This window comes from Podarcis liolepis (assembly GCF_965112155.1).
Source record: "Podarcis liolepis genome assembly, chromosome: 9".
Classification (NCBI taxonomy): Eukaryota; Metazoa; Chordata; class Lepidosauria; order Squamata; family Lacertidae; genus Podarcis; species Podarcis liolepis.
The window spans coordinates 22,444,418-22,471,602 of record NC_139564.1 but is presented as its reverse complement, the minus strand read 5'-3'; the positions used below and the strand labels follow the sequence as shown (position 1 = coordinate 22,471,602).

General features: G+C 43.5%; 1 protein-coding gene across 1 annotated transcript in view; it reads left to right on the top strand.

Moving 5' to 3' along the window:
- The window catches only part of TACR3 (tachykinin receptor 3), a 31,836-nt gene extending 5,123 nt beyond the window's left edge, over positions 1-26,713 (top strand). Inside the window, exons 2-5 of the mRNA XM_083459269.1 lie at positions 5,019-5,207; positions 6,010-6,160; positions 22,833-23,029; positions 25,996-26,713. Coding sequence (XP_083315395.1) covers positions 5,019-5,207; positions 6,010-6,160; positions 22,833-23,029; positions 25,996-26,311 — 853 coding nt within the window. The 3' untranslated portion in view covers positions 26,312-26,713. The remainder of the gene's footprint in view (positions 1-5,018; positions 5,208-6,009; positions 6,161-22,832; positions 23,030-25,995) is intronic.
- The last annotated feature ends 472 nt before the right edge of the window (positions 26,714-27,185 follow it).

Sequence of the window (27,185 nt, the reverse complement as noted above, 5' to 3'; positions counted from 1 at the left end):
AGTCCCCCGCCCTGTCTCTTCCCACCACCTAACCTTGACTAGATGAAACCATAGGTTCAAACTAGCTTTTCAAGTGCTATGTGCTGTTATGCAAGATCTTCTTTTCATTACAGTAGCAAATGAAGCAATCTTTCTGTTTTTCCTACTTCACAAAAAGCCTGAGAAGCTTAATTGAGTTGGAGTCAATAGCACACTGTGATCACTATGAAAAATGCTAAGTATTTTTTTTTATTACTGCTGTTATTTTGCAAGCGGATCATTTCCCCATATCCCGGACATCCACGAAGCTTGGAGTATGGCATTAATATTTATCAGCAATAATTGCCACTTACTTTTCCCCCACAAAAGCCACTGAAAGGAGCAAAATGTTATGAAGGATTAAATTGACAGTTCGTTCATGTATTAATAGCAATATGAGGACACGGTGCGCAGGGAATCAAAATTCTTCTGCAAATGAATCTGTTTTCCTTATGAGTGGGAGCTTAATGTTTCTGGCATTAAAGCAAAAATAACACGGCTAAAAGCCATATGGATCATCATGGCCAAAATGGATCAGGAAAAGGTCCTGAGTGAGATCCATTGAAATGGAAGATGGATATATGTCACTTTGTGCAATGTCAGTTGCAGGTTTGAAGGGGTACCCTCCTACTAGACCCATTCCTGAACCTGTAGGACATCCTGGAGGTGGTGTTGGAGGGTCAAGACTCCATGCATCAGCACTGGTGACCACATGCTTGAGGTGGTAGACAATTTTGTCTACCTGGGTTCCACCATAACCAGCATCCCTTCCATCAACAGTGACTTGGACAAGTGTATTGGCAAGGCAGCTAAAGCAATGGCTCGCATCTCCAAAACAGTATGGGAGAATGTGATGCTAACATGCAGTACAGTGGTACCTTGAGTTAAGAACTTTGTTTTGGAGGTCCGTTCTTAACCTGAGGTACCACTTTAGCTAATGGGGCCTTCTGCTGCCGCCGCACCACCACCACGCGATTTCTGTTCTCATCCTGAAGCAAAGTTCTTAACCCAAGGTACTATTTCTGGGTTAGCAGAGTCTGTAACCTGAAGCGTCTGTAATCTGAAGCGTCTGTAACCCGAGGTACGACTGTATCAAGGTGAAGATCTACCAGGCTTGCACGTTGAGCATGCTGCTTTATGGAAGTGAGTCATGGGGCAACTTATAACTGCCAGGAGCAACGCCTCAACACTTTCCACATGTGCTGTGTCAGGAAGCTTTTGGGCATCACATGGCAGGCCAGAGTCTCAAATAAAGATGTCATCTCCCAAACAAACATTCCCAGCACGTTCACACTCCTGTCTCAGCAACATCTATTCTGGCTTGGTCATGTCCACAAAAATGGAAGATGGAAGGATCTCCAAGGACATGCTCTATGGGGAGCTGGCTTCAGGCACCGGGCTCATTGGCAGACCAACTTTGCACTGCAAAGAGGTCTGCAAACAGACGTGATGGCTGGCAGGATCAACCCCACTGCTTGGGAATCCATTGCAGACGACTACAGCGCCTGGAGACAGACAGGTTGTGCATCGGTAACATTGACCAGAGGAGGAATAACTGCTGGGAGGAGCAGAGAGAGAAGAAATGCCATGGTGCATCTGCAGCAGGATGCCTTCATCTGCCCCAGCTGCAACAAAACATATCTCTCCCATATCAGTCTCTACAGCCACAGCAGGCACTGTAAGCTTTGGTGTGATTCAGCAGTAAAGCACAGGTTTTTCTATGGAGGCGTGGATGGACCATCAATCAGCCCTACAGTAGCAGCTCTCCAGGATAGTATGTAGAAGACCTTCCCAGTCCTATCCTAAGATGCCAAAGATTGAACCTGGGATATGTTGCATGCAGAACATGTGTTCTGCTACAGGCTATTTGCTGGGCAGAGGGGGTTGCCCATGCGTTTTTCTTCCAGATTTTTGTACTTCCTATATCTAAGTTAATGTTCATTTTTTTCTGAAATGACATCCAAGCCTCTTACACTTGCACAGTTTTATGTCCTGTGGGTTTGCTGGGACTGAAACAATGTAATTTCACAGATGTTCTTGATGTTTATATTGCTAAAACTGTGGGAAACCTGAGCTGATTATTTCTCCTGGGTTTCCATAGAAAGTCATTGTCTTACAGTGTTTTCTGCAAATGATATTTCCAAAGAGATGGGTACTAAAAGATTATCTTTCTCAAATATGACTTCTTAAAATCTTTTTTTCACAAGACACCATTTTATGGACTATTTGTTTTATTTCCCTCCAGCGTACACACTGCAACGCACAACAAAGTTCTCCCCTGCCACTCTTTACAGTAATGAGTCTGTGGAACTTTTGTTTTCTGCTACCTAATAAGAATAGGAATCTTAATTTGTGAGATTAGGTCGCTGACTGGTAGAGGCGAACAGAGATTGTGTGCTTGGGACATGTGTTTTCCCCACTCCTTAAATATACAGAACAACTTCCTTGAAGCATCAGCAACAGAATGTTGAAATAACTGTCTATCCAATTAAAGCACATGTCCCAAATGTGTATCATCTCATCCAAACGAAATGCTTGTTCACCCATGTGTCTCAAATAACTCACTCGTGAAGTAATCAGGGCTGAAATCTTTCTTTGTTACCTGTCTTATAGCACAATTTGCAATTCAAGGTTACTACACAAACAGGTACAGTGGTACCTCGGGTTACATATGCTTCAGGTTACAGACGCTTCAGGTTACAGACTCCACTAACCCAGAAATAGTGCTTCAGGTTAAGAACTTTGCTTCAGGATGAGAACAGAAATTGGGCTCCAGCAGCGCGGCATCAGCAGGAGGCCCCATTAGCTAAAGTGGTGCTTCAGGTTAAGAACAGTTTCAGGTTAAGTATAGACCTCCGGAACGAATTAAGTACTTAACCTGAGGTACAACTGTATGTACAAAAGTGATAATATTCCTTAGGGTAAGAAAACAGAGGGGTTGCATTGCAAAAAAATAATCATAATAGCTATTTGCCTAGTGCCCTGTGATGAGCTAGAGTTGCTAGAAGTCAGCACCCTCTCATTCATTGCTCCTTCCATCTCCTGGCCAGGGAAAGAGGGAATCAGCAACCCACACCAGGTTCTCTCTTATGAGGTGGGTGCATCGTGCCTAGCAATGGGGTGGGGTGGGGTAAGTGACAGTGGATGAGTAAGAGTGAGACACAAATGTAACAATAGAAACAAGACAGGAAAAGGTTTCCCATAGGATTGCAGGTATCGTCCTTACACCAGGTGAGAGACAATTGGTCTATCTAGCCCATCTTGTCCACCTGAGTGACAGCTGTTTTCCAGGGTCTTGGGCTGAGGTGATGGAAATGGACCCATCACATGTACCCCTTTGAACTGGAGATGCTAGGAATTGAACTGGCAACCCTCCACCTGCAAAGCATGGGCTACATTCCCTCCTCTGGAGAAACGCAGACCCCATTGGAAGCTATTCAACATCTTTTCCAGGACTGATACTTTGGACCAATTGGACAAATTTCCAATGAATGGGCAAGACTTGGTCCAAGTTCCAACTGTACCAGCATTGCCAACTGGTAAAAAGGTAATGGTAAAGGGACCCCTGACCATTAGGTCCAGTCGTGGCCGACTCTGGAGTTGCGGTGCTCATCTCACTTTATTGGCTGAGGGAGCCGGCGTACAGTTTCTGGGTCATGTGGCCAGCATGACTAAGCCACTTCTGGCAAACCAGAGCAGCGCACAGAAATGCCGTTTACCTTCCTGCTGGAGCGGTACCTATCTATCTACTTGCACTTTGACGTGCTTTCGAATTGCTAGGTTAGCAGGAGCAGGGATCGAGCTACAGGAGCTCACCCCATCTCGGGGATTCAAACCGCCGACCTTCTGATTTACAAGTGCTAGGCTCTGTGGTTTAACCCAGCGTAGGTTTCCCTTAATTTAACTGTATAAAAATCTGAAATTTTGTTCACCTCATCTTTTTTTAAAAAAATATGTCCCGGTAGATTCTAGAATGGACATTGAATAGACATTCAGCTCTATTAGAGTTTGATCAGGGTAATAGCTGTTTATTATACAATTCTCTGGCAAGTCTAGCCAGATAGGCGGGCACTTGTGATTACAAACACAGAACCAATTACCATCCTTTGAACTATCATGATCTACCCCATATATATTTACAAGGTAGTATGGAGAATAATACAGCTTGTTCCATCGCTTAGATTTAGTGCCCCACCAACACCAGTTCTGCTGTCAACAGCAACGTAGACAAGAGCGAAGGCACAAAAGGGCCTTGATGCTTTATGAACATCATAAAAAATGATACATAAAAACACTAAAATGAACTGGAATAAAAATCTGCCTGTTGCGTAAATGTTCAGAGGTAATGAAAAAAAAGGAAGAAAGACATCTTGATCTTGAAATAGCAAACGGGGAAGTTACCGTGTGAGGCCAAAAGAAAAGAAGAAAAGAATGTTAAGAAAAGAAGTTCCCTCTTCCCAGGAACCTCTAGTAATTGTAGGGGCATTGGTACACCCAGTGTACATTGTTGGGTGTGATTTGAGCCATCTTCTGCCTCCATTACTTTTTTTGTGAGAGAGGGGTGATTACATGAGTCAAGCATATACACATACATTCCAATGAATGGAGCACCTGTGTGACACATGACCCTATGGACATGTCTGTAGGAAGCATGCTGAGGCTTCTGCTGAGTCAAGAGGATCCAGTCCCAGGCAATGTCAAGGCAAGACATAATCACTCCTCTGCAGGGGAAACGGAAAGATGAAAGGCCTGAACAATGAATCAAATGAGCGACTTACTGGGCAGTTCCTCTGTGGGTTATTACTTTGGGATCATGGGAGCCTTCAGTTATTTATCTTCTGCCTTGCGGCGCTGTAGCCATCCTATTGCCCAACTACTGAGGAGTGGCGAGAGACATCGCAAGAGAGTCATTTTCATTTCCTGCATTGTATTGTATGAAAGAGAAAGCAGTTGAACCATTCCTGATTTTGTAATGTTTTCTGCCAATTTTGTTTCCACAGATATATGGCCATTATTGACCCCTTGAAACCTAGACTGTCTGCCACAGCTACGAAAGTGGTAATTGCAAGCATATGGATTCTGGCCTTCCTGCTTGCCTTGCCACAGTGCCTCTTTTCCAAGACGAATGTGATGCCCGCAAGGACTTTGTGCTATGTTTCGTGGCCAGGCGGCATGAAACAGCGATTTACGTAAGTCGCACTTTAAATGGCAATGCACTTTTGCATGCTTTACTGTTGTTGTGTGAGCCTCCTAAGAGCATAGCCTATTGTGCTGGACCAAAGCAAAGATTGTGTAGCTCGTAGCTTGAATTAATAGCGAAAGTCCTTAGTGGAGAGGTGGGGGTAAAGGAGGGAAACGAGTGGCCTTTCTTCATCATTTATGTTGCCATGGATGCAATGTCAGCTAGGAAGTTGGCTCCAGCAACCGCAGGCCCTCATCAGAAGACCTCGGGTGTCAAGAAGGAGCTCCTGTAGGATCAAACATATCCTTAGATCATAGGTGGGCAAACATTTGCCCTAGGGCCATACACAACCCTGGGCAGCCCTTAGCCACATTTCAACAGCTCTGGAAGCTCTGACAAGAGTAATCTGTCCCTGGCAGCCTTATGGGAAGGTGCAGAGAAAGTGCTTCAGGTGTGCTTTAAAGGTATAGCCTCTGACTAAGGAAAAGGAAGCTAACAGCCTCCCTAGGAAGGTAGGCATGGCTGAGGGCAGACCAAGGTTGGTGGTGCAGTGCCCCATTCACCCAAATTAACCAACCTCCCCTAGCTTGGATGGAAGTTCTTTTCCCTTTCTTGTTCCCTACACACAAGATGAAGGGATGTGTGTGAAAAACAAATTAGTATACTATTCCTAATGCTGAATGGGCACACTGCCCATGTTTCCCTATCTTTCACATGAAGCCTGGTTGTTTTTACCAAGACAACCAGATGCTTAACTTCTGAAGGGTCCTTCTCCAAGAATGCATCAGTTCAGTGCTGCTCTCTTGCAGGTACCACGTCATTGTGATCGCCCTTGTCTATTGTTTCCCACTGCTTGTCATGGGTATCACTTACACAATCGTTGGAATTACCCTTTGGGGCGGAGAGATCCCTGGCGATACATCTGACAAATATCACGAGCAGCTGAAAGCCAAGAGGAAGGTAATGTGCCACTAATTCTTGCTTGGTTAGTACAGGATTGATTCCTGTAGCTTTATGGTTGTGATTGCCTGTTTTGTAATGCTGTTTTGTAATGGTGCAGACAGCACAGTAGGCGTGAGGTCATGGGGAGTAGGAGAAGCATCCATCTTCAGGCCAGAGGGCTGAAACTCTCCTTCTCCCCAAAGGAAGTGGGGGCATAGAAGAGGTGGTCAGGACACTGAGGCCCAGAAACTCTCAGCTCTCCTTGGTGTGACCACTGATGTGCATTACTGCCTTGTTGCTCCACGGACCAGCACAGGACAGTGATAGAGAATATATGGCTTTTGCACTGCCTCATCCTTTTGCCCTTGGGATATTTAATAATGCAAAACATGGGATGGGATGGCTCCATGCTGTGGGTTTCCTATTTCCTTCGTTCTGCTCCTCTGTGTTGGCTGCAGCTTGGAGGAATGGGAAACATAGAGAGGAAGGCTGTGTACGTGCCATGCATTTAAAAGCATGTTTTAAAGCCCAACAGATGTGCCACAGCATTCTGCACTAGCCACAGTTTCTGGACCAACCTCCAAGGCAGCCCTACATAAAATCAAACTGCAGTAGTCCGCCCTTGATATTATCAGTGCATAGATCATTGTAGATAAATGGTCTCTGTCCAGTAAATGCTGCAGTTGGTGTCTCACATTTATAGGCACCTTAAGCCCTATGCTGGTAAGTGAGAAAGTAGGAGATGATAGATAGATATATCGATAGATGATAGATAGATAGATGATAGATAGATAGATAGATAGATAGATAGATAGATAGATAGATAGATAGATAGATATAGATAGATAGACAGACAGATAGATAGATACATATAGATAGATGATACGTTTGTTTGTTTGTTTGTTTGTTTGTTTGTTTGTTTGTGCGTGTTTAGACTTGTAGCTAAACTGAACAGCGTGGCTCTAATAAATGGCTCTAATAAATCCACTATGATAACAGGATGTCAGTATCTCATCTTTTCTCCTGTTGATTCTGACTTTGCTATGGCTTAAAAAAAATATTCTAAGCACTAATGAAAGAGCTCCCAATGGCCTTGGTTAAAATGATGATGCCATTTATCAACCTGACTTTCATCCATGACATTAATGAAGTCCTGCTTCTCCCTGATTGAGCGGGTGCTGCCTTTTGCATAATGTATGGCTTGAAATGTTTGGCTGATGGGCTTCCCACCTCCTTTTTATTTTTTCGGTTACACTGGAAAGAACCATGGCACTTTCAATTTCAGGTGTGACTGTTAGCATCTTTTCTGATTGCACAGGCATTTGAGGACCGGCTAGAGGACAGTGTGTGCCTGTTCTCAGGGGGGAAGCTGTTAAAACATACAGTATCTGCCTCTCCATCTTGTTGTTTTAATAAAAATATTCTTACCAGCTGTCAACATCTGAGATGAGGGAGAATACAATCTAAAATAAATAAGAGACGTGTGGCCTGCATTGGCTGTATCTGAGTTACTGGCATCTTTATAGAAGGTTCTGGAGTGAGTGATCACAGACCAGATCCAGGTGCTCTTGGAAGAAGCTGATTTTCTGGATCCATTTCAATTGGGGTTTAGGCCTGGTTTTGGCACAGAAACTGCCTTGGTCGCCCTGTATGATGACCTCTGTCAAGAGAGAGACACAGGAAACATGTCCCTGTTAATTCTTTTCGACCTCTCAGTGGCTTTTGATACCATCAACCATGGTATCCTCCTGGAGCAACTCTCCGAACTAGGAGTGGGTGGCACTGCTTTGCAGTGGTTCCAGTCCTACTTGTATGGTCACTCCCAGAGGGTGTTACTTGGGGAGTGCTTTTCAGCCCCATGGAACCTTCAATGTGGGGTTCCACAGGGCTCAATTCTACCCCCTACATTATTTAACATCTACGTGAAACTGCTGGGTGGGGTTATCCGGAGGTTTGAGTATGTTGTCAGCGGTATGCTGATGACACTCAGCTCTATTTCTCCTTTACATCTGCAGACGAGGCAGTGGAAGTGCTTGACCAGTGTCTTGCCTCAGTAATTGACTGGATGAGAGCCAACAAACTGAAACTCAATCCAGATAAGACTGAGGGTGGGTTAGTGGGTGGTTTCCTAAACCAGATGGGTGGGAGATCGCCTGCTTTTGATGGGGTTACACTTTCTCTGAAGGAGCAGGTCTGTAGCTTGGGGGTACTCCTGGATCCTTTGCTATTACTTGAGGCTCAGGTGGCCTCAGTGGCCTGGAGTGCCTTCCAGCAGCTTCAACTAGTGGCCTAGCTACACCCCTGTTTGGACAGGGATAGCCTAACTACTGTTGTCTATGCTTACCAGATGCAATGTGTTATACATAGGACTGCCTTTGAAGTCAGTTCGGAAACTTCAGCTGTTGCAGAATTCAGTGGCCAGGTTGCTCACCAGAGCAAGACGGTTTGAGCATATTACACCGATCCTGGTCCAACAGCACTGGCTACCAATTAGTTTCCGGGCCCAATTCAAAATGCTGGTTTTTGGGAGCTTCCGGTTCAGCGAGACTCTAACACAGGCGGGGATTTCCTCTTTGTGGGGAATCCTGAGCTTCTTGGAGGGAAATAGGGGTTCCACAGGGCGCCGTGGTCCCCTGAAAAGTATCTGGTGGGTGTCCAGGTACATTTGGTTCCCGCGGAGCCAAAACGCGGAACTCCCGGCCGTCAGGTAGCCCCGGTTTTCGGAGTGAAGAGCACGGCGGGGGAGAAGCGGGCTGAGGGAAGCCATTACTGCCTCCGAGAAAGCGAAGCCCCGAGCCAGTAAGAGAAACGCTGGATTCTCAAGGAAAAGAACTTCGGGCTCAAGCGAGTACTTAAACAATGTTGATCTACTTCCTATACCCTTTCTAAAATGCTGGCTCTCTGGGGGGGTGGCGTGTTATTGGGTTGTTGTTTTTGTTTTGATTTTATGTATTTGATATTTATGTGAATCGCCTTGAGACCTTCAGGTATAGTGTGGTATAGAAATAACAACAACAACAACACAGGGTGTGCAAAGAGGAATTGGGTCACACCAGTATTCCTGTGCCTAGCACAAGAGGGAACTGGATGAGCCATTTTACTACCTCCTTTTCATTTTGTCAGTGAAACTAATGTTACGATATAGAAGCAATGCAGCCGCGAGCTGCTAGCTTGAAAACAGCACATGATGGAATGTTAGGACTGTTCCGTGGGAAACAGAGGGACAGTCAATTCAGAGTGCAGAGGGCACCGGAATTAACTCAGAGTGTAATATGAGCTGGACAGGAAGTGTTTGTTGTCTCTCGACTGCTGGAGTTTGAAGAGAGCAGTCATGTTTTTTGTAACGCTGCAAAGACAGAAATAAAAGCATGTAAATACGTTTCTGTCTATCTCTTTCCCCTGCCGGGGGGGGCAGGAAAAAGAGGGGGTGTTCTTCTCACACTGAGAAGGATTGCCTATCGCGACCTCTGGCTGGATCTTGCCGGGAATGCAGACAGGGAGGTCAACAGGAGATCAAGCCGGGTGCCTGGAGAGTTGGCAGTTTCTCCTGATAAAGGCTTGATTTTCGACAACTAAGAGGGTTGAAAAAGTAGAGTATAGGATTAACTACAAGACAAGACATGGGAGAACCTGTAAATTCCAGCTTCTCCAGTCTTAAGTCCAGTTCTTAAACCCTTGTGAAAATTCAGTAGTACTTTAGAGTGATATTGACATATTCACCCATTCCCTACTTCAGAATCCCAATCAGAAGGATTACTTACTGTTTTTCTGATTGCATTTTTATCCTGCCTTTCCTCCATGGAGTCCAAGGTAGTACACATAATTTTCATCCTCCTCATTTTTTTCTCACAACAATCCTGTGAGGTAGGTTAGGCTGAGAGAATTGGACTGACCCAAGGTCACCCCGTGAGCTTTATAGCCAAGTGGGAATTTGAACCCTGGTCTCCCAGGTCCTAGGGTTTATCTACACTTACCTTTTCTCTGTGCTTCCCAGGCATGGTCCACACCTCAGATCTCTGTGTCTTTTGCTTCAGAGCTTTCCCCATGAAGATCTACTCTTTAAAGCTGAATTGGAACCAAGAGCAATCCACAGAAAACCCAAATTACCAGTTTTGCACTTCAGCTTTAAAGAGCAGGCTTATTTTTGCAGGAAATGCTCTGGGGGCAGGGAGGGGGAAAGCACTTGGATATGGAGCTTCAGAGCTCAGACCTGTGCCTGGAAAACAGCAGGCAAGATGTATGTGTGGATAAGCCCTCTAACTACTACATCACACTGTCTCCTGGCTTCTGAGCACAACAAGCACATTTCTCCAGGTCAGGCGCCACCTCTTCCAGCAGCTGTGGCAGTTTGAACGAAGGCCTCTCAAGGAGAGAGGTGAGCAAAGTGCTGTCCTGCTCCCCTCCCCAAGCACCCCTCAGTCTGTGAGTTTAGCTGCCACTATGGAAATTCAAGCCATGAGTGACAGCTTACCTAGAATTTAAATCTCTACTCCTCCCATTGCAGTGGTGGCTGCAGTGCTGATAAAGGGTTGCCGGTGGGCAGTGTTTGAAGGACTCATTTTTATGTGCCAAATTAATTTCTGCTCTAGTAACTGAGATTGCTGGAGCATTGAGCACCTTGTGCAAAACAAATGCTCTCTCCTTCACCCTAGAACTATTTCGGCAGCAGTTTTTCTGAAGCTTGATGCCAGCTTAATTGTGTGCAAGATTTAGTTGCAACCTTCTGCTGTTTAAGAGCGGTCAAATGTCATATCTGACAGGCAGAAACCTACTTTGGTTACTGAATGTCAAAGCTATCCATATTGCATTGATGCAAAAACATTTGGAGCACATCTTCAAAAGTTTAAGCTTGACCTAAAAGCTCAAATTCAGCTATGCAATTTGAAAACCATTTTAATACCCAAATAATAATAATAATAATTTATTATTTATACCCTGCCCATCTGGCTGAGTTTCCCCAGCCACTCTGGGCGGCTCCCAATCAAGTGTTAAAAACAGTACAGCGTTACATATTAAAAACTTCCGTGAACAGGGCTGCCTTAAGATGTCTTCTGAATGTCAGGTAGTTGTTTATCTCTTTGTCATCTGATGGGAGGGCGTTCCACAGGGCGCGCGCCACTACCGAGAAGGCCCTCTGTCTGGTTCCCTGTAGCCTCACTTCTCGCAATGAGGGAACCGCCAGAAGGCTCTCGGCGCTGGATCTCAGTGTCTGGGCTGAACGATGGGGGTGGAGACGCTCCTTCAGGTATACAGGACCGAGGCCATTTCTCTTGTAGTTATCCACATACAAGTTATACTTTTTCAATGAGTGAAATTACACATTTCTCCAGATTACTGATGTGGGATCCCCAACACATTGCCCACAGACATTGTGCCTGCTAAAATAAAATGTGACTTTTGCTGTCACTTTTTGTTTTGGGGGTAGGGGTTGGAGCAATAAGGACATAAAAAGTTGCCTTATACCAAACATTGGTTCATCTAGCTCAATATAGTCCACACTGACTGGCAGTGGGTCTCTAAGTTTTCAGACAAGGAGATTTTCCCAGTCCTATCTGCAGGTATCAGAGATTAAACCAAGGACCTTCTGTACACAAAGCAGGTGCTCTACCATTCAATTATGGTTCTCCTCCCCCAGTAAGACTTGTTTGCTCTGTTCGTGTTTTTGGTCTTTTATTTGTTTGAGGGGGTATTTATAATGTGTTGCTTGTTTTGCAGTGGATGGGTGGGTTTTTAGCATCATCAGTGTCTCTCTTGTGATGCCAAGAGGTTGCCCCCGGACTCAGAATGGTTGTTGACCTATGCAGTAAATCAACACGCATTTGTCCCAAAGAGCAGATCACTATGCTTAATATTGAAGCACAAGGAGAGAGAGAGAGAGAGAGAGAGAGAGAGAGAGAGAGAGAGAGAGAGAGAGAGAGAGAGAGAATCAAAACTGGCTAAATATATGCTGAAAGTACCATTCTGGAATGCTACGCTTAGGTCATTAGCAGGGTTTGTAAAGAGTGAGAATGGGAACACCATGTACCATGTCATCCATTAAAAAGCTTCCCATTATCTTCAGCTTATAGGCTAAATGCTATAATGAAACAACAGCCAAATCCTTTACAAAGGCAATTTTCTAGGTTGGTGCCACCATCTCCTTTTCTGTTAGCAAAAGTCCTTCTGCTGCTAAGGATCTGTCAAAGGTCTGGTGGTGGTGATAAAGTGAGAAATCACTCGCTGTGCCAGACACTATAAAGAAGAAGTGCAGAAGAAAATTTATTTGAAAGCAATGCTCAGAACAAAGAAATCTCTAAGGATATAATCCTGCTTATGCTGGATGTATGCCCCATTGAACACATTGTAATGCACTTCGTGCTAAGCCCAACCCTGATATGTGACCCAGAAGAATAACATGGTGGATGGTTTCAAAAGCTTCTGTAAGGTGTGGGAGAATGATCAGGGCAGCACTTCCGTTGCCCAAATCACCCACCAAGACTATTGCCATTCCATAGCTGCACCTAAAGCCCTTCACGGCCTAGGACCCTCATACCTACGGGACCACCTCTCCCGGTGTGCCCCACGGAGAGCCTCAAGGTCCATAAATAGCAACACCCTAGTGGTCCCAGGCCCTAAGGAAGTTAGATTGGCTTCAACCAGAGCCAGGGCCTGTTCAACACTGGCTCTGACCTGGTGGAACGCTCTGCCTCATGAGATCAGGGCCCTGCAGGATCTGATTTCTTTCCGCAGGGCCTGTAAGACAGAGTTGTTCCGCCTGGCCTTTGGCTTGGAGCCAATTTGGTTCCCTCCCCCTCTTTCTTCTTTCTTCTTTCTTTTTCCTTTCTTCTCCTGTGATGAGGCTGCATTTTAATATTTTAATGTTTCAGTATTTTAATGTTGTATTTTAATCTTGTTTTTAAGTTGTATTCATTCAACTTGTTTTTATTATTGCTTGTTAGCCGCCCAAAGCCCGGCCTTGGATGGGGAGAGAGGGGTATAAATAAATATTATTATTATTATTATTATTATTATTATTATTATTATTATTATTATTATTATTTATTCAGCCTGACTGAGATGGATTTAAGAACAAACTGGAGCACCACCTTAAGGCTTTTAAGAATCACTCCTTCCTTCAAGGAGGCATGAATCACCTCCAAGGTCCAAACACCTTACCCTGATCTCACTGATTTAGCCAGCCAGGGCAGGGAAGCAAACATGTGGAGGGTTTCATTGCTTGCTACCTTGCTGCAGAAGTTCCACCAGAAAACAAGGAAGCTGGCACAAGTCATATGATGACAGAAACAAGCTAAAAGTGCAGACCAAGAGTGCTTTTCTACTCTAGTTGCCCCTTCATAGTTGTAATGCCTGAAGAAGACTTATAAAGTTCACTGGCTTGCCTTGAGCAAACCAGTGGTTCAGATCATAGAGCCAAACCATGGTTTATCACAAGCCGGTGGGTTCCCAGAGAGGATATTGTGGCTGCTTTGTTCCCCCTCTGGTGCTGCTGCTGTGCTACTCTGAAGAGAAGCCATTGTTTGGCTTAGCATGTCATCCAAATTTGGGCTCACAGTTTGTCTCCTCCAGAAAAACCACAAGCTGTAAATCCATGAACAAAGCTTTGGTTACCACTCATGGTTTGTGTGGAGCGAGACAAACCATAAACCCATATTTACCTCAGGCAGCAAAATCTCTTTTGGCTGGCTCCAGTGATCAGCAGTGCTGCCAACAATCTTCACATATGCTTGGGAGTAGTTTCTGTACATCTAGCTGAGCAGATTCTAGAATTCTGGATGCAATGGGTTTTTCCTCCTTTCAGTAGCCTAACACTGGCAAAAGAGGAGAACCCAACACAGGACTTGCTTTTGCTCACAGATCTTTCTGTCCAGATCAGAGCTAGGATTTATAATAACCACCTCCCTCTCCATTTCTTGTTCCAAACATCCGGAAAGAAAGAGCATTTTTTCAGAAATCTCATCTATATTCTCACAGGCATCTCTAATTTGAATTAAGCCTGTTAACGTCAACTTTCCTGCCGCTGCATACTATTTATTTAACCATCCCACTACTAAAGGCAATGGAACACATTTCCTTACACTCTGCTAACGGAATAGCAATTAATTCAATTTCCAGCTCTTAATTTAACACTAAAATTGGGAGGGCAAAAGGTCTGTTGATATCAAACTTGGTAATAAATGGATTTAATGCATAGCAATGCAGATATGCTCCCACACCTTGACTTTCCCTGTGATTCATTCAAACCAAATGACTTCTCCCAAAGAACAGAGGCCTCTTCCAAATAAATGGTGTTTTATGTGTCAAACAAGTTCTGTCTTTTCACTCTTATTTTTTTTTAATGGGGTTCTCTTATCAATATTGACAATTGCTTCATGCAGCTCAGAACCAAACTAGAGGTGGCATCATTCATGCAATTAGCAATTGCATGGATTGATAGTGGGCAGAATATTAATTAGGCCGAGGGAGCTGAGTCTCAAGTATCCCTGCATCTATGTTATTTTCAAATAGAAAAAGATAGGTGCTTCTCTGCCATTAGCCTTTGCAAGCATCCAGTATTTCATTTTGGGCCATCAATTCCAGTTACTGTGCAAAGTTTACTGCGGTTGTTAAAAGGCAACTACAAAGGAAAAAGAAATAGTTTATTGCTGAGGTGCTTGGAAAACTTGATAGAATTGCAGTTTTGTTGTAATCCTCTTGAGACCAGTGCTGGGTTTACATATAAGCTAAACAAGCTGTAGCTTAGGGCCCCACTCTCTTAGGGGCCCCCAAAAAATGTAAAGGAAAAAAACTGGATATATGTTTCCAAAATATAAGATAAAAAACAAATAAAATAAAACCTACATATAGCATCAGTGTTTTGTGTTGTGTAGGCTCCTATGATGTCAGTAAAGGGCCCCGCCTGCTAGCCTGCTCCCTAAAATTTCACTGGTTTGCTCATTTCTATATATAGGATGCGTACATTCTGCATTTGCAAATGGCTTTAGATACCTATTAGGTCCATAAATTGCCATATAGCTTATGTTCAACACAAAAAACAGCGACAATTTGTTGTTGACAAAATTTGCTGGACATATAAAGGGCCCCATTACCTTCAGTAACTTAGGGCCTCATCAAACCTCAATCTGGCCCTGCTTGAGACCAAGACACCTTTGATAAGAATAGCTCAATCAGTGTTGCGAGAGGGTTTGTGGTGGTTGCTCTTAGCTTTGCCCGTGATTATGCTAAGAACAGAGAATTCTGTTCTGTGACATAAGAACATAAAAAGAGCCTGCTGGATCAAACCAATGGCCTATTTAGTCCAGCATCCTGTTCTCACAGTGACCAACCAGTTGCTTGTGGGAACCCTGCAAGTGGGACATGAGGGCAACATCAGTATCCCCACCTGTGATTCACAGTAACTGCTATTCAGGTGCATATACTGCCTCTGACAATGGAGGCAGGACATAGCTGTCATGGCTAGTAACCACTGAAATACATTTCTCCATCTGTGCTCCTGTTTCATTCTTCCACAAGAATGCCATGTCAGGGGTGTCAAACAATGTTCCCTAATGCAAACCATGCATCCCATCTATATTCCAGGCAAATGAAGAAGCCTCAGGTCCTCTTCAGGGATCTATGTAGCACAATGCCCTTACATACTAGGGCAAAGGGAACTGCTTGCCAATCACTGGCTTTGTGTGTCGGCTCCTCTTCCCCCGCCACCTCATTCTCCTCAAATTAGAAACTGGATGTCATAGAGCTGGAAGGTGGGCAACATGGGGGCCTTGGCCTAATGTCATCTGAGGAGGAAGGGTGTCAGAGAGGAAGGGAGTGGCAGAAAGAGAGAGAAAGGGGGCGTCCTTCTGGATCTGCCCTTTCTTGCCATGGGAACGACATCCAAGGGAATGTGACAGTCGATAGAAAAGAAGGTTCCTCACCTCTGCCATGGTGCATGTCGAGTCTAGGGCCCCATCTGCACTAAACATTTTAAACAATATCATGGCACTTTAAATGATTGTGGCTTCACCCAAAGCACCTTTGTTAATGGGGCTGAGTTGATAGAGGACTCCCTGGGCTACAGTTCCCAGACGTCTCTGGTGGGGAGAAGAAGAAGAAGAAGAAGAAGAAGAAGAAGAAGAAGAGGAGGAGGAGGAGGAGGAGGAGGAGGAGGAGGAGGAGGAGGAGGAGGAGTTTGGATTTGATATCCTGCTTTATCACTACCCAAAGGAGTCTCAAAGCGCTAACATTCTCCTTTCCCTTCCTCCCCCACAACAAACACTCTGTGAGGTGAGTGGGGCTGAGAGACTTCAGAGAAGTGTGACTGGCCCAAGGTCACCCAGCAGCTGCATGTGGAGGAGCGGAGACGCAAACCCGGTTCACCAGATTACGAGTCTACCGCTCTTAACCACACCACCACACTGGCTTGAGTGTTAAGAGGACTTGAGTGTTGAACCACACCAGGAATTTTAGCTCCTCGCAATTCTTGGCACCTTTAACAAACTACAGTTTCCAGGAAGGGTAAATATTGATGGAAAGGTGCACTCATTTATACACTTTTATAGATTTTCAAAGTGACACATCAGGTTGCTGGATAAAAATAAATAAATTATCTGCTGATTCTTTAGGATAAAGCAGAACTTGGGAGAAGCTGGTGAGAAACAGCTAGACTGATCACCAAGTGCTTAATCATACTGATTGATTGAAGTCATATGCCTGCCAGCTCAATGCAAGGAACAACCTAACCCACTGGGAACGGAAGAAATGGAGTGGAGAAATGCAATTTGCCGTGAAAATTGCTGGATGATTTATGACAATATAATAATAATTTTGCCTGTGGTACTGGGTACTGTTTTTCAGTCCACTATTGATGCCATACTATAGACAAGTCAGCATTTTTGGAACGTAAGACAGAAAAAAGTTTGAAAATGGGACAGTGGCATCAAAGCTGAGCTTAGAACAAAGTTTGTAGTGGCTGTTTGTTACCTGGTGTGGTTGTGTGTCATACTCTGTAGAAGGCAGACTTTTCTTTGAAGAGCTGTCCAGGTCTAATTTAAAGATAAAGAACCCAAAACCAGCAGCTAGACTGCAGACTGAACAGGCACATAGTCCACCTGATCCAAGTCTTCCCCACTTTGGAGTAACGATGGAGTGGAGTCTTTAGCAGAGGAGTCACCACTTCCTAAGCCCTGCTAGGCTTGTCCAAGTCAAGGTGCAGCGTGGGTAAAATCACCTAACAATCTATTGGGAAGACCCCAGAGCCTGTGCTACTGAATGTATTTACAGATGATAATGCAGACTTGATAAATCCCTGCTTGGCTAATTTTGTAGCTGCACATATGACTATTGCCAGCTTTTGGAAGGACCTTAATGGAGCTGATTTAACAGCATTGTGTAAAAGGATTTGGCAGGTAGCCCTATCAGAGAAACTTACATGTACACTAAGAATAGCTAGAGGAAGTAAATGCAGAGAAATGTTTGCAGGAGACTGGTAGAATTTTATTGCTTATGCAAATATTTCAGACAACGAAAGGAGAGTCCCTAGGGTATGTGCCAGTATATGGATTTGTTAAATGTTTGTCTTTTTCTTCTTGTTGTTTTTGTTACCCTTTGCATTTATTCAAAAGTTTTCTTCACAAAGAAACATCTTATTTTTGTTTCTGAATTTGTTCAATTGGGTAGGGTCCAGATTTTGTAATGTTCTTTTCTCTCTTTAATTTATTTTTATTGGTTACATTTGTTATACAAATTAAAAATAATTAATAGTGTTTTTAAAAAATGAAAATGGGTGGCTTTTCCATTTTTTATCCTCATTTGATTTTCTTTTTCTTTTTCAAAATTTCTCCATCATTGATTCAGAAAATAGTTGTGCAGTGTCAGGGCTTGCATATCTTTTTTTTCCCAGGGTGAGAAGGCATCTGGGAATGAGGGGCTTTGGATCCAGAAGTTACAACCTTCCCCTGTTGCAATCCTGAAATGCCCCACTTTTACAAATACCACCTGCAGAGCAGCCAGGACAGTGCAACTGTCATGATCCCTGAATCCAGCAGCTATCTAGACACAGAGTCAGAGTTGACTGCTGGAAATCAGGAAACCACTGCACTCAAAGCTGTCAAACAGGAGCCCCCAGAATAAATTCCCAAGCCGCCAGGGCCTCTGTGATGAGAGCCTGGACCCTACTGGGCACTTTCCCCTAAGCCTGAGGAACCAGATGCCTCCCACCAGCAGAAGGCTATGGATAGACATAGCATTCCTGTCTTCAGTACAGTGGGTTGGCGCTTTAAAGCTCTGATTTTCTCCATTAGCAGATAGAGTCTGGAGGAGATAGTCAGGAAACAGTGACTTAAAGGCTCCCAGTCTGCTCTGGACAAAAGTTGGAGCAAGTTGCTCACTTGGAGCTATCCATGGTCCTGAGCAGCCTTGCTGCTTTCCCTGTGCATTGGACAACAGACCTCTCTCACACACTTTGGAGGTCCATAGGATTTCACCCTTAATTCAACATTTCCATATGTTTTTATGTATAACAGAAGGCTCGTTCACATGTTACTTTGAACATAAGTGCAATCTATCTCTATAGATGCACACAGATGCTGATTTGTAGAGCTCAGCTAACAGACACATAGGTACGCAAATTATACCCTCATAGAACACCCCCAGTGTTGCATAGCCACGTACTTTCTTCCTTCTTTCATCCCAACCTCTTCTATGTTGCTGTCACTACACAAAGCTGGCTCTTGGAGATATTGCCATAGACATCTTTGCCTTCCATTCTTCTTTACCTGCATCATATTTCCTTTTGGTTACAATCCACCAACTATTGCAGCAATTACATTTAGGTGTTATCCAATACCCACTGACCTGGAAGTAAGTCACATAGATAGAATCGTACTCCTAGTAGTGCAAAAAAAAAAAAAGGTGATGTGACATCATCGTGTTGGAAGACCCCACTTTCCCCAAGGGGCAGGAAGGATGGGAAAACTCATAATGCAATCCCATAATGTTTAGTAATGCAAAACATGTGACCAAAGCAGAGAGGAAGAGCAAAGTTTGAGTGCTCAGTACTGAGGTCATGTTTCCTTCTTCTCTTTTATGACTAGCAGCCAGAATGGGGAACCTATGTCTCTCTAGATTTTGTTAGATTCCAGTCCCTTCAGACCCAGCCAACATGGTCAGGGATGATGAAAGAGGGAGTCTTGACAACATCTAGAGAGGTACATGTTTCCTATTCCATTTTAGCAGCTTCAATCTGAAATGGACTTCAATGATAGGGAAAGAAGCCGTCCATGAACAAAAGCAAAATATTTTCTCTTTAAGTATATGCTGCCTACCCTTTACAAGGAAATGTTCCTGTGTTGGGAGAAAATGCAATAAATAAATGCACACTGTTAAAATGTAAGTGGTAGTTATTGCAGTAGGAGGAGAGCTGGAATACAATTTTCTATATTTATAGGGCTAAAGTAGCACTGAGGAAAAGCACTAGTTTTATTCCTCCCAGAGTGCAGTAATAAAGCAGCTAGCATATTTGCAAAGCTTAAGCAGGGTTTGGCTTGTTTTCAAATTGGATGGGGGACTGTGGGTTGAGATTCCTGCCTTACTTAGACAAGTTGATCCTTGGGGTCCCTTCTAACTCTACAGTTCTATGATTCTATCATTCTAAGACGCAGTTTTCCAAATCCTCCAAATTCATAGCGGTGAAGCAATGATTTAGCATGTCTTCAAACTTCTTGTGCAGAAATAGATTAATCATTGCAATTGCAGGAGCAATCAAAACAATAGAAACTCTTTTCAGTGGTTCCACCCCTGACTGGAGTCCTTTCAACACTTTTATTTATTTTACCATGTCTTGTAACCATAGAATCATTTAAAATGTTAAAATCTAGAAGTACTATTTTCATCTTTGTACTGATGTTGTTTGACGTTGCTGCTTTTAGTCTGTTTCATGCTGTTGCTGATTTTGTTTTGTTCTAATTTCATGGAGGTGCTTAAATTGCTTTAAATGATTTGTTGTTGTTACTGCTGCTGCTGCTGCTGCTGTTATTGTTGTTGTTGTTGTTATTTACTGCAAACTACCCGGAGAGCATGTGCTACTGAGCAGCATGTAAATATTACTGCTTAAGACATGCAACTGCACTTCCAGATAAATATTTAAGGATGAATGTTGGCTGACACATAGTAAGCCCTCAAAACCAAACCTTTCCACTATAACTAATTTTTCATGTCTTCATTGATGGGAACAACTATTTTTTACCCTCCAGCCACCTTGGAGGTTGCTGAGCCAAAGCTCCCTGTTGCCGCACCCCCAAAGTTGCCTACTGCCAATTTATTTTGACATAAATAATACTCATCCGTATCTCTCTTTCCCTGCTGCTGTTGAAAATTGGGTGGAGTATGTGTTGATGGCATGACAGAGGGTGGACAGATTTGGCCCAGTGGCCTTCAGACTACAATTCCCATCAATCTGACCACTGGTCTTGCTAGCTAGGGATGGTGGGAGTTGTAGTCCAAAAACAGCTGGAGACCCAAGGTTGGGAAACACTGCTTTAGATGGTCAAAAAGGATGTGAAAATTAATGAATGCATGGAGTTATCTAAATAAATGCAGTATTAATTCTTGGATCACTAGAACTACCAATTCAATGGTGGGAGCGGGGAGTATCTTTGTTTTGTCAGTTCTGCATGTAACAGAAGCAGATCTCTGAGTTTGCAGTGACACAGGATGGGCAGGTCACAACACTGGGGAAAGCATTCAGTTAACAGTTATAAAAAGGCTTCCATCATCCACAAGCTGCCAGAAGACATGACCCACGGGAACAACATGACATGAACAAACCCACTTTTGATGTTGTATGTCATGGCATTGTGGCTTCTTTGCTTTCAGGCATCATTCAAGCATACACACAGAGAAAATGGGGCAGCAAAAAAATTAACACTGAAATAGGAAGCTGCCTTATACCAAATCAAAAGGTTGGTCTATTTAGCTCAGTATTGTCTACACTGACTGGCAGCACCTTTCTGGGGTTCCACATAAAGCACAACCCCAGTCTTACCTGGATGTGATGTGGATTGAGCCTGGAACCTTCCGCCACAAGGCAGATCCTCTTACCATGGAGCTACAGTCATAACTATGCCAAAGGCAAAAAGGATGCCCATTGCTAAATCTCTGCATTCACTTCCTCTACACCTCTCTAAGCTTGCAGGGGAGGTGGGTGTCCTTGAAGTCATCCCAGCGCATCTTATTTTAGTGTCCTTTCTGACAACCATCTTTTTAAAAAAGAGTCTTGTGGGTTTATCCTCATTTAAAGAGTATTTAATCTTTCCTTCTTGTTTATTGCATAACCTAGACTTTTACTTTCTGTTCTATCCTTTGTTCTCCACTGGGCAAGGAATTCCATATTCTGTTTATGGTTATTACTTTTGAAGTACAGTGGTACCTCGGGTTACAGGCACTTCAGGTTACAGGCTTCACTGACCCAAAAATAGTACCTCAGGTTAAGAACTTTGCTTCAAGATGATAACAGAAATTGCATGATGGTGGTGCAGTGGCAGTGGGAGGCCCCATTAGCTAAAGTAGTACCTCAGGTTAAGAACAGTTTCAGGTTAAGAACGGACCTCCAGAACTAATTAAGTTCTTAACCCAAGGTACCACTGTAGAGGGAAATGAATGAAGTTAAGTGTTCCTTATCTGCCCATTCTCAAAAGGTTCCACTTCATCACTTCATGTGTCAAGTCTTCTGTTTTATCCGTTCATACAGTCGCTGGCTTTTTGACCTGCTGACCCCCAAAGTGGCTAGACAACACACTTAAAACTAAAAACTAAAACTAAACCACACACAACAGCACAATAAAGATCAAGTAATGGAGAAGGGGGGGTGGTATTCAGTGGTCTGTGAATCATAAAAGAGATCTAGCTAGCCATTCAGCAAGCCCAAATGCAGATAGTTGCTTTTTCTTAAATCACAGAGGTCACTAAATCAAGCACCTTGAGATTCAGATGTAAATTCTGTGTGGGCAATTCCCTTCTCAAAAAACAATGTTTGCCACACCAGGGAGAAAGTGCCCTGCAGAAAAACAGCTGCTCACATTAAGCCTTGCAGGGACAGTAACTTGATGAAAACTAATTCAGTCTCTATCCTTTGGCCTGGTTCCCTGCTGGAATGCTTTGTGCTGCCTGGGGGGTGGGGTGGGGATATTGGCACATGTTTGTCCCTGCTTAATACTCTGCTTTGCCTCTTCCCATTATCATCCATATGTCCAGAATGTTGATAGATTTATCTCAGATTCTAACAGCTGCAAATGGGCAACATTAATAATCTGGTGTTGCATAGAATAAAAGACGTTCAGGAGCTATTATGTCAAAGAGATTATTACACTGTGGTTTCTGCCTATTTCCTACATGGAAGCTTCTGATCAAATTCCAGTTTAGTACAGGTGCCTATCTTTCTACCTATCTATCTCTGAATATGATGCACATGTCATATAATAAGACATATATGCTATCATTTGTGTGCTTGTTACCCCACAAACATGATATACTATGGGCAACCCAGTCAGATGGACAGGATTATTATTATTATTGGTGAGTTTCCTTATTTGTTTCAGTCTTCTTGTATCATGTGTGTGTGTTCCCTGTATTTTAGTTCTATTCAAAAAATAAAATTCCATGATTAAAAGACATTCATGTCCACACATTTTCCCAAAACTCCTCTCCTTTTCTGCAGGTGGTTAAAATGATGATTGTTGTCGTCCTGACATTTGCAGTCTGCTGGTTGCCGTACCACATTTATTTTATAGCTACTGGCATCTATGAGAACTTGGGCCGCTGGAAATACATTCAGCAAGTCTACTTAGCCACCTTCTGGCTTGCTATGAGCTCCACCATGTACAACCCGATCATCTACTGCTGCCTCAATAAAAGGTAAGATTGCCTCAGAATTCCGTGAGGCATTTGTGGCTGTAGTTTAGGAGTAACCTGTCGGACGACTGTGGGCATTTTCGTTTTGCTTATTCACATTTTCAAATCAAGATATCCTCCTACTTTCCCTTGAATCTTGCGGTACTTTATATTTCAAGCAGAAGACTCCTTCAAACAGAGGGCAGGCCTCTGCAAAGCAGAACACATGACCGCCTTCTTTCTGCCTGATACAGTACATTCTAGGGAAGAGATGCCATTGGAGCCCACTGAATGATAAAGTGGCTTTGAATTTGCTAGACAGAATCCGATTCATGCTGTTTCACAGTATCACCACTTCCCTTCTATCTGCATAATGAGTAGGAACTGCGTGCCTATTTCATTGAACTCAGTTGGAATCTAGGCACATATAAAAACTGTTCTGAAAATGCTTTCTTAAAGCATTTTTTAAAATACATTGAATTTTCCATAAGGCTCACCATTGCCATCTAGCGTCACATTGCATATTGCACTTAAAGCACACTTAAAACATTTTATTTGCAGCTGTATAGCTGAATCCTCAGACACGGAGTGGCTGTGCCATCTTTTTCGGGGGAACCTGCACATTTGACACTTGGAAATTCAGCAGATGAAGGTTTGCTCAATATGATACCTGAAACGCTATCTATCCACTGCAGTGCAGCAGGGAGTGATGGGTATTAACTTGGGGAATCAAAATTCAAATTCGTCTTCTGCTGTGAAATGTATCTTCTACTCTGATCTACTTCATAGGCTTACGAAGCTGAAATGCTCCTCTGAGATAGAATATAGAAATGTTACAAACAAATGCTAGGAAACAGTTCACCGGTTGACTTCCTGCCCACCATGAGTTTTTAATGGCATGGGAGCACTTTTTGCTTTAGTGATACTGTTAAATGCCAACCAGGAACGGATTGGATTATTTTTTAATTAGCAACCCTTCATGACTGAGCCTGATTACACCTTCAAGACTAACAGATTTACAAGCATATGCCACAATAATCTGTTCATCAATATGGTGCTACAAGATTCCGCCTTGTGTTTACTGTAGCAGACTAACACGGCTTCCCTCACCCATGCCATATTATGCAAGATGCAATGGATTGCAAGATGTGTAGATGTTGGACTTGGAACACAAAATGAAGTAGCAGAAAACATTGTTTACTTTCTGCTCCCTTCAGGCTGAAATGTGAACTATGCTTTTCAATTCATCTGTTAGGCACTGGCAGTGGCGTAGCGTGGGGGGTGCAGGGGGGGCCGGCCACACCGGGCGCAACATCTGGGGGTTAGGGTTAGGGGGCGCAAATCCACGGGTTAGGGGGCGCAAATTACTTGCCTTGCCCGGGTGCTGACAACCCACGCTACGCCACTGGGCACTGGTCTGCTTTTTAATTCTCATCTGACTTTGATTCACCTGCTTTAACTCAAACAAAGCATTTTGCCTCTGGTGGCTATAAGAACACTCTTGATAAATAATTCTTATTATTTATTTGTTTGTTTGTTTGTTTGTTTGTTTGTGCCCCACCCACTCTGGGCGGCTTCCACAGAAACCAAAAATACACTAAAATATCACACATTAAAAACTTCCCTGAACAGAGCTGCCTTAAGATGTCTTCTGAATGTCAGGTAGCTAAACTACATTTCTCACCTTGTTTCAGTCTCGAAACATGTGAACGGCATTATTAATACAGAAAACAATGCATCTGTCCCTGTCCAGAGCTTCTCTTATTGCCTACATCTGTAAACATAGAATCAAACATACACAGTCCTTTGGCTTTTATCAGTACGTCTTTACAAATCCAGATAACTAACCTAAGCCTTTATGGCAGGGGAGAAGCTAACCTGATTGTAGCTGGACTTCATGCAAAAACCACAGGGTGGTTTACTATATAAAAACACCAAAATGCATACCATAATAACAAACAAAGACAATACCTCCATTTCAAAGGCTATAGATTGTTTAATTAGCCAAAGGCCTGGAAGCAAAAGGATGTTTTTGCCTGGCACTTAAAGATATGTAATGAAGACACCAGGTGAGCTTTCCACGGATGAGCATTCCACAAGTGGAGAGCCGCCACAGAAAAGGCCTGTCCTTGTTTTGCCACTTTCTAGACCTCCTGTGCAAGAGGCACATGAAGAAGGGTCTCAGATGATGATCACAGGGTCCAGGTCACATACTAGGCAGACAGACACCTGGAGCCCTGGCATGCATCCAAAACAAATCAAATTTATTAAAGCTTTTTGCAAGTTTATACCAGGAAACAGGCAATTTAGAAGTAAATTGAATAATCAAGTTAAAAGCTTAAAGCTAAGAAACTCAATTGGTTAGCTTCACAGAATTGTTTCTTGAAGACTTTTCTGTGGTGACAAACTAATCAAAAACAGTTGACCAGTGGAGGTGACCTGCCCGCCAGGGATCCCATGCTCTCCTGTCCAGCACAAGGGCAGGAAACCAAGTCCAAGAGATCACACGTACCTCATATTTATACGGTTCTTAAGGGTTCCTTAAAAGCTAATGATAGACACTTCAGTATCTAATTGGTTCACCTAATTTGCCTCTTTTCCCTTAGTGTTTCCCTCTGGCACTCTAGATGTCTTGCACAAGTACACCCCAGATGCCCTCCACATGTCCTGTTCATTTCTCAAACATGCTAACAGGTCCCTAGATGTTTAACTCCCATTGATGAGTGTGCACACATCCACATGAAGAGTGCCTTCTCAGTTAAACACTTCCTTGTTCCCTGATATGTCCCTTTGTGCTGCTTGTTCCCCTTTCTCCATTCCCTATTCGTCCCACAAGCCTGATTACATTTTCTGCCATAGTAACTGTACTACATGTTGAAACACCACCACCTCTCCCCACCATTTTAGGTGCCTAAGCTTGCAACTTTATACTGTTTGATATCTCCTGCAGTACAAATACATTGCGAGTGACTGGGTTTCTTTGCTTTCAGGTTCAGAGCTGGTTTCAAGAGAGCTTTCCAGTGGTGTCCTTTCATCGAAGTATCTAGTTACGATGAACTGGAACTCAAGACAACCAGGTTCCACCCTACCAGGCAAAGTAGCCTTTACACAGTTTCCAGAATGGAATCCAGCATGTCGGTGGTATTTGACCCCAACGATGGAGAAACAACCAAGTCTAGCCGCAAGAAAAGAGCTCCTTCAGAGGAACCCAGCTTCAATGGTTGCTCACACAGGAGCTCCAAAGCCATGTCAACAGCGTCAAGTTACATCAACTCCCCATATACATCGGTGGACGAGTACTCCTAAAGTCTTAGGTGGATGTGGGAGAAAGGAGTATTGCTCATAGGACAATGCTTAGAACAGGCATGGCCAAACTTGGCCCTCCAGATGTTTTGGGTCTACAACTCCCATCATCCCTAGCTAACAGGACCAGTGATCAGGGATGATGGTAATTGTAGTCCCAAAACATCTGGAGGGCCAAGTTTGGCCATGCCTGCCTTAGAACTAAACATCCAAACTTCTGGAAGGCAACTAAGCTACAGATCCCGAGCAATGATTGCATGTTTGTGTGCATAAATATGTTGTCATCATAAGCCTTCTTGAGCTCAACCTGTCTCTGTGCTTTGGAAAATACAATACTGACATGATACCTGTTTACATCAGTCTAATGGCACGGTGCCATATTGTAAAATGGAATGTTTGGTTTTTTATTAAAAAAAACGGGCTGAATCCGGAGCAAATTGGATTCCACTGAAATCCATGTGAGAAGTTAGTCATAGCTAACTTAAGTCCCATTGATTTCAGTGAGAGCTAAAAGTGCAACTACCTTGTTCTGGTTCCAATCCAGTGCATCTTGTTCCAATCCGTGTGACGTGCAGAAATTTTATTGGCAATTAAGGCAACAGGTGACTCTTCTCTAACTTGCTGACTTGTAAACGCTACCATTTACAATGGCACAAAACCTCTACCAGCATTTGGTTCAGTTTTACTATTTAATTTGGTGGACAAGAACTTTAAAAAAGAAATGGTTAAAATTATTCGAGAAGCAGATTTTGCTAATCTTCCACCTAGCATTGTTGGATGGATCTAGACTTCACTATGTAGCTGGAAGACAGCTAACCTTTCAAGAGAAGGGCTTCTGTATAGGGCTAGCAGGTTCCTACCTCATCACCTACTCCCT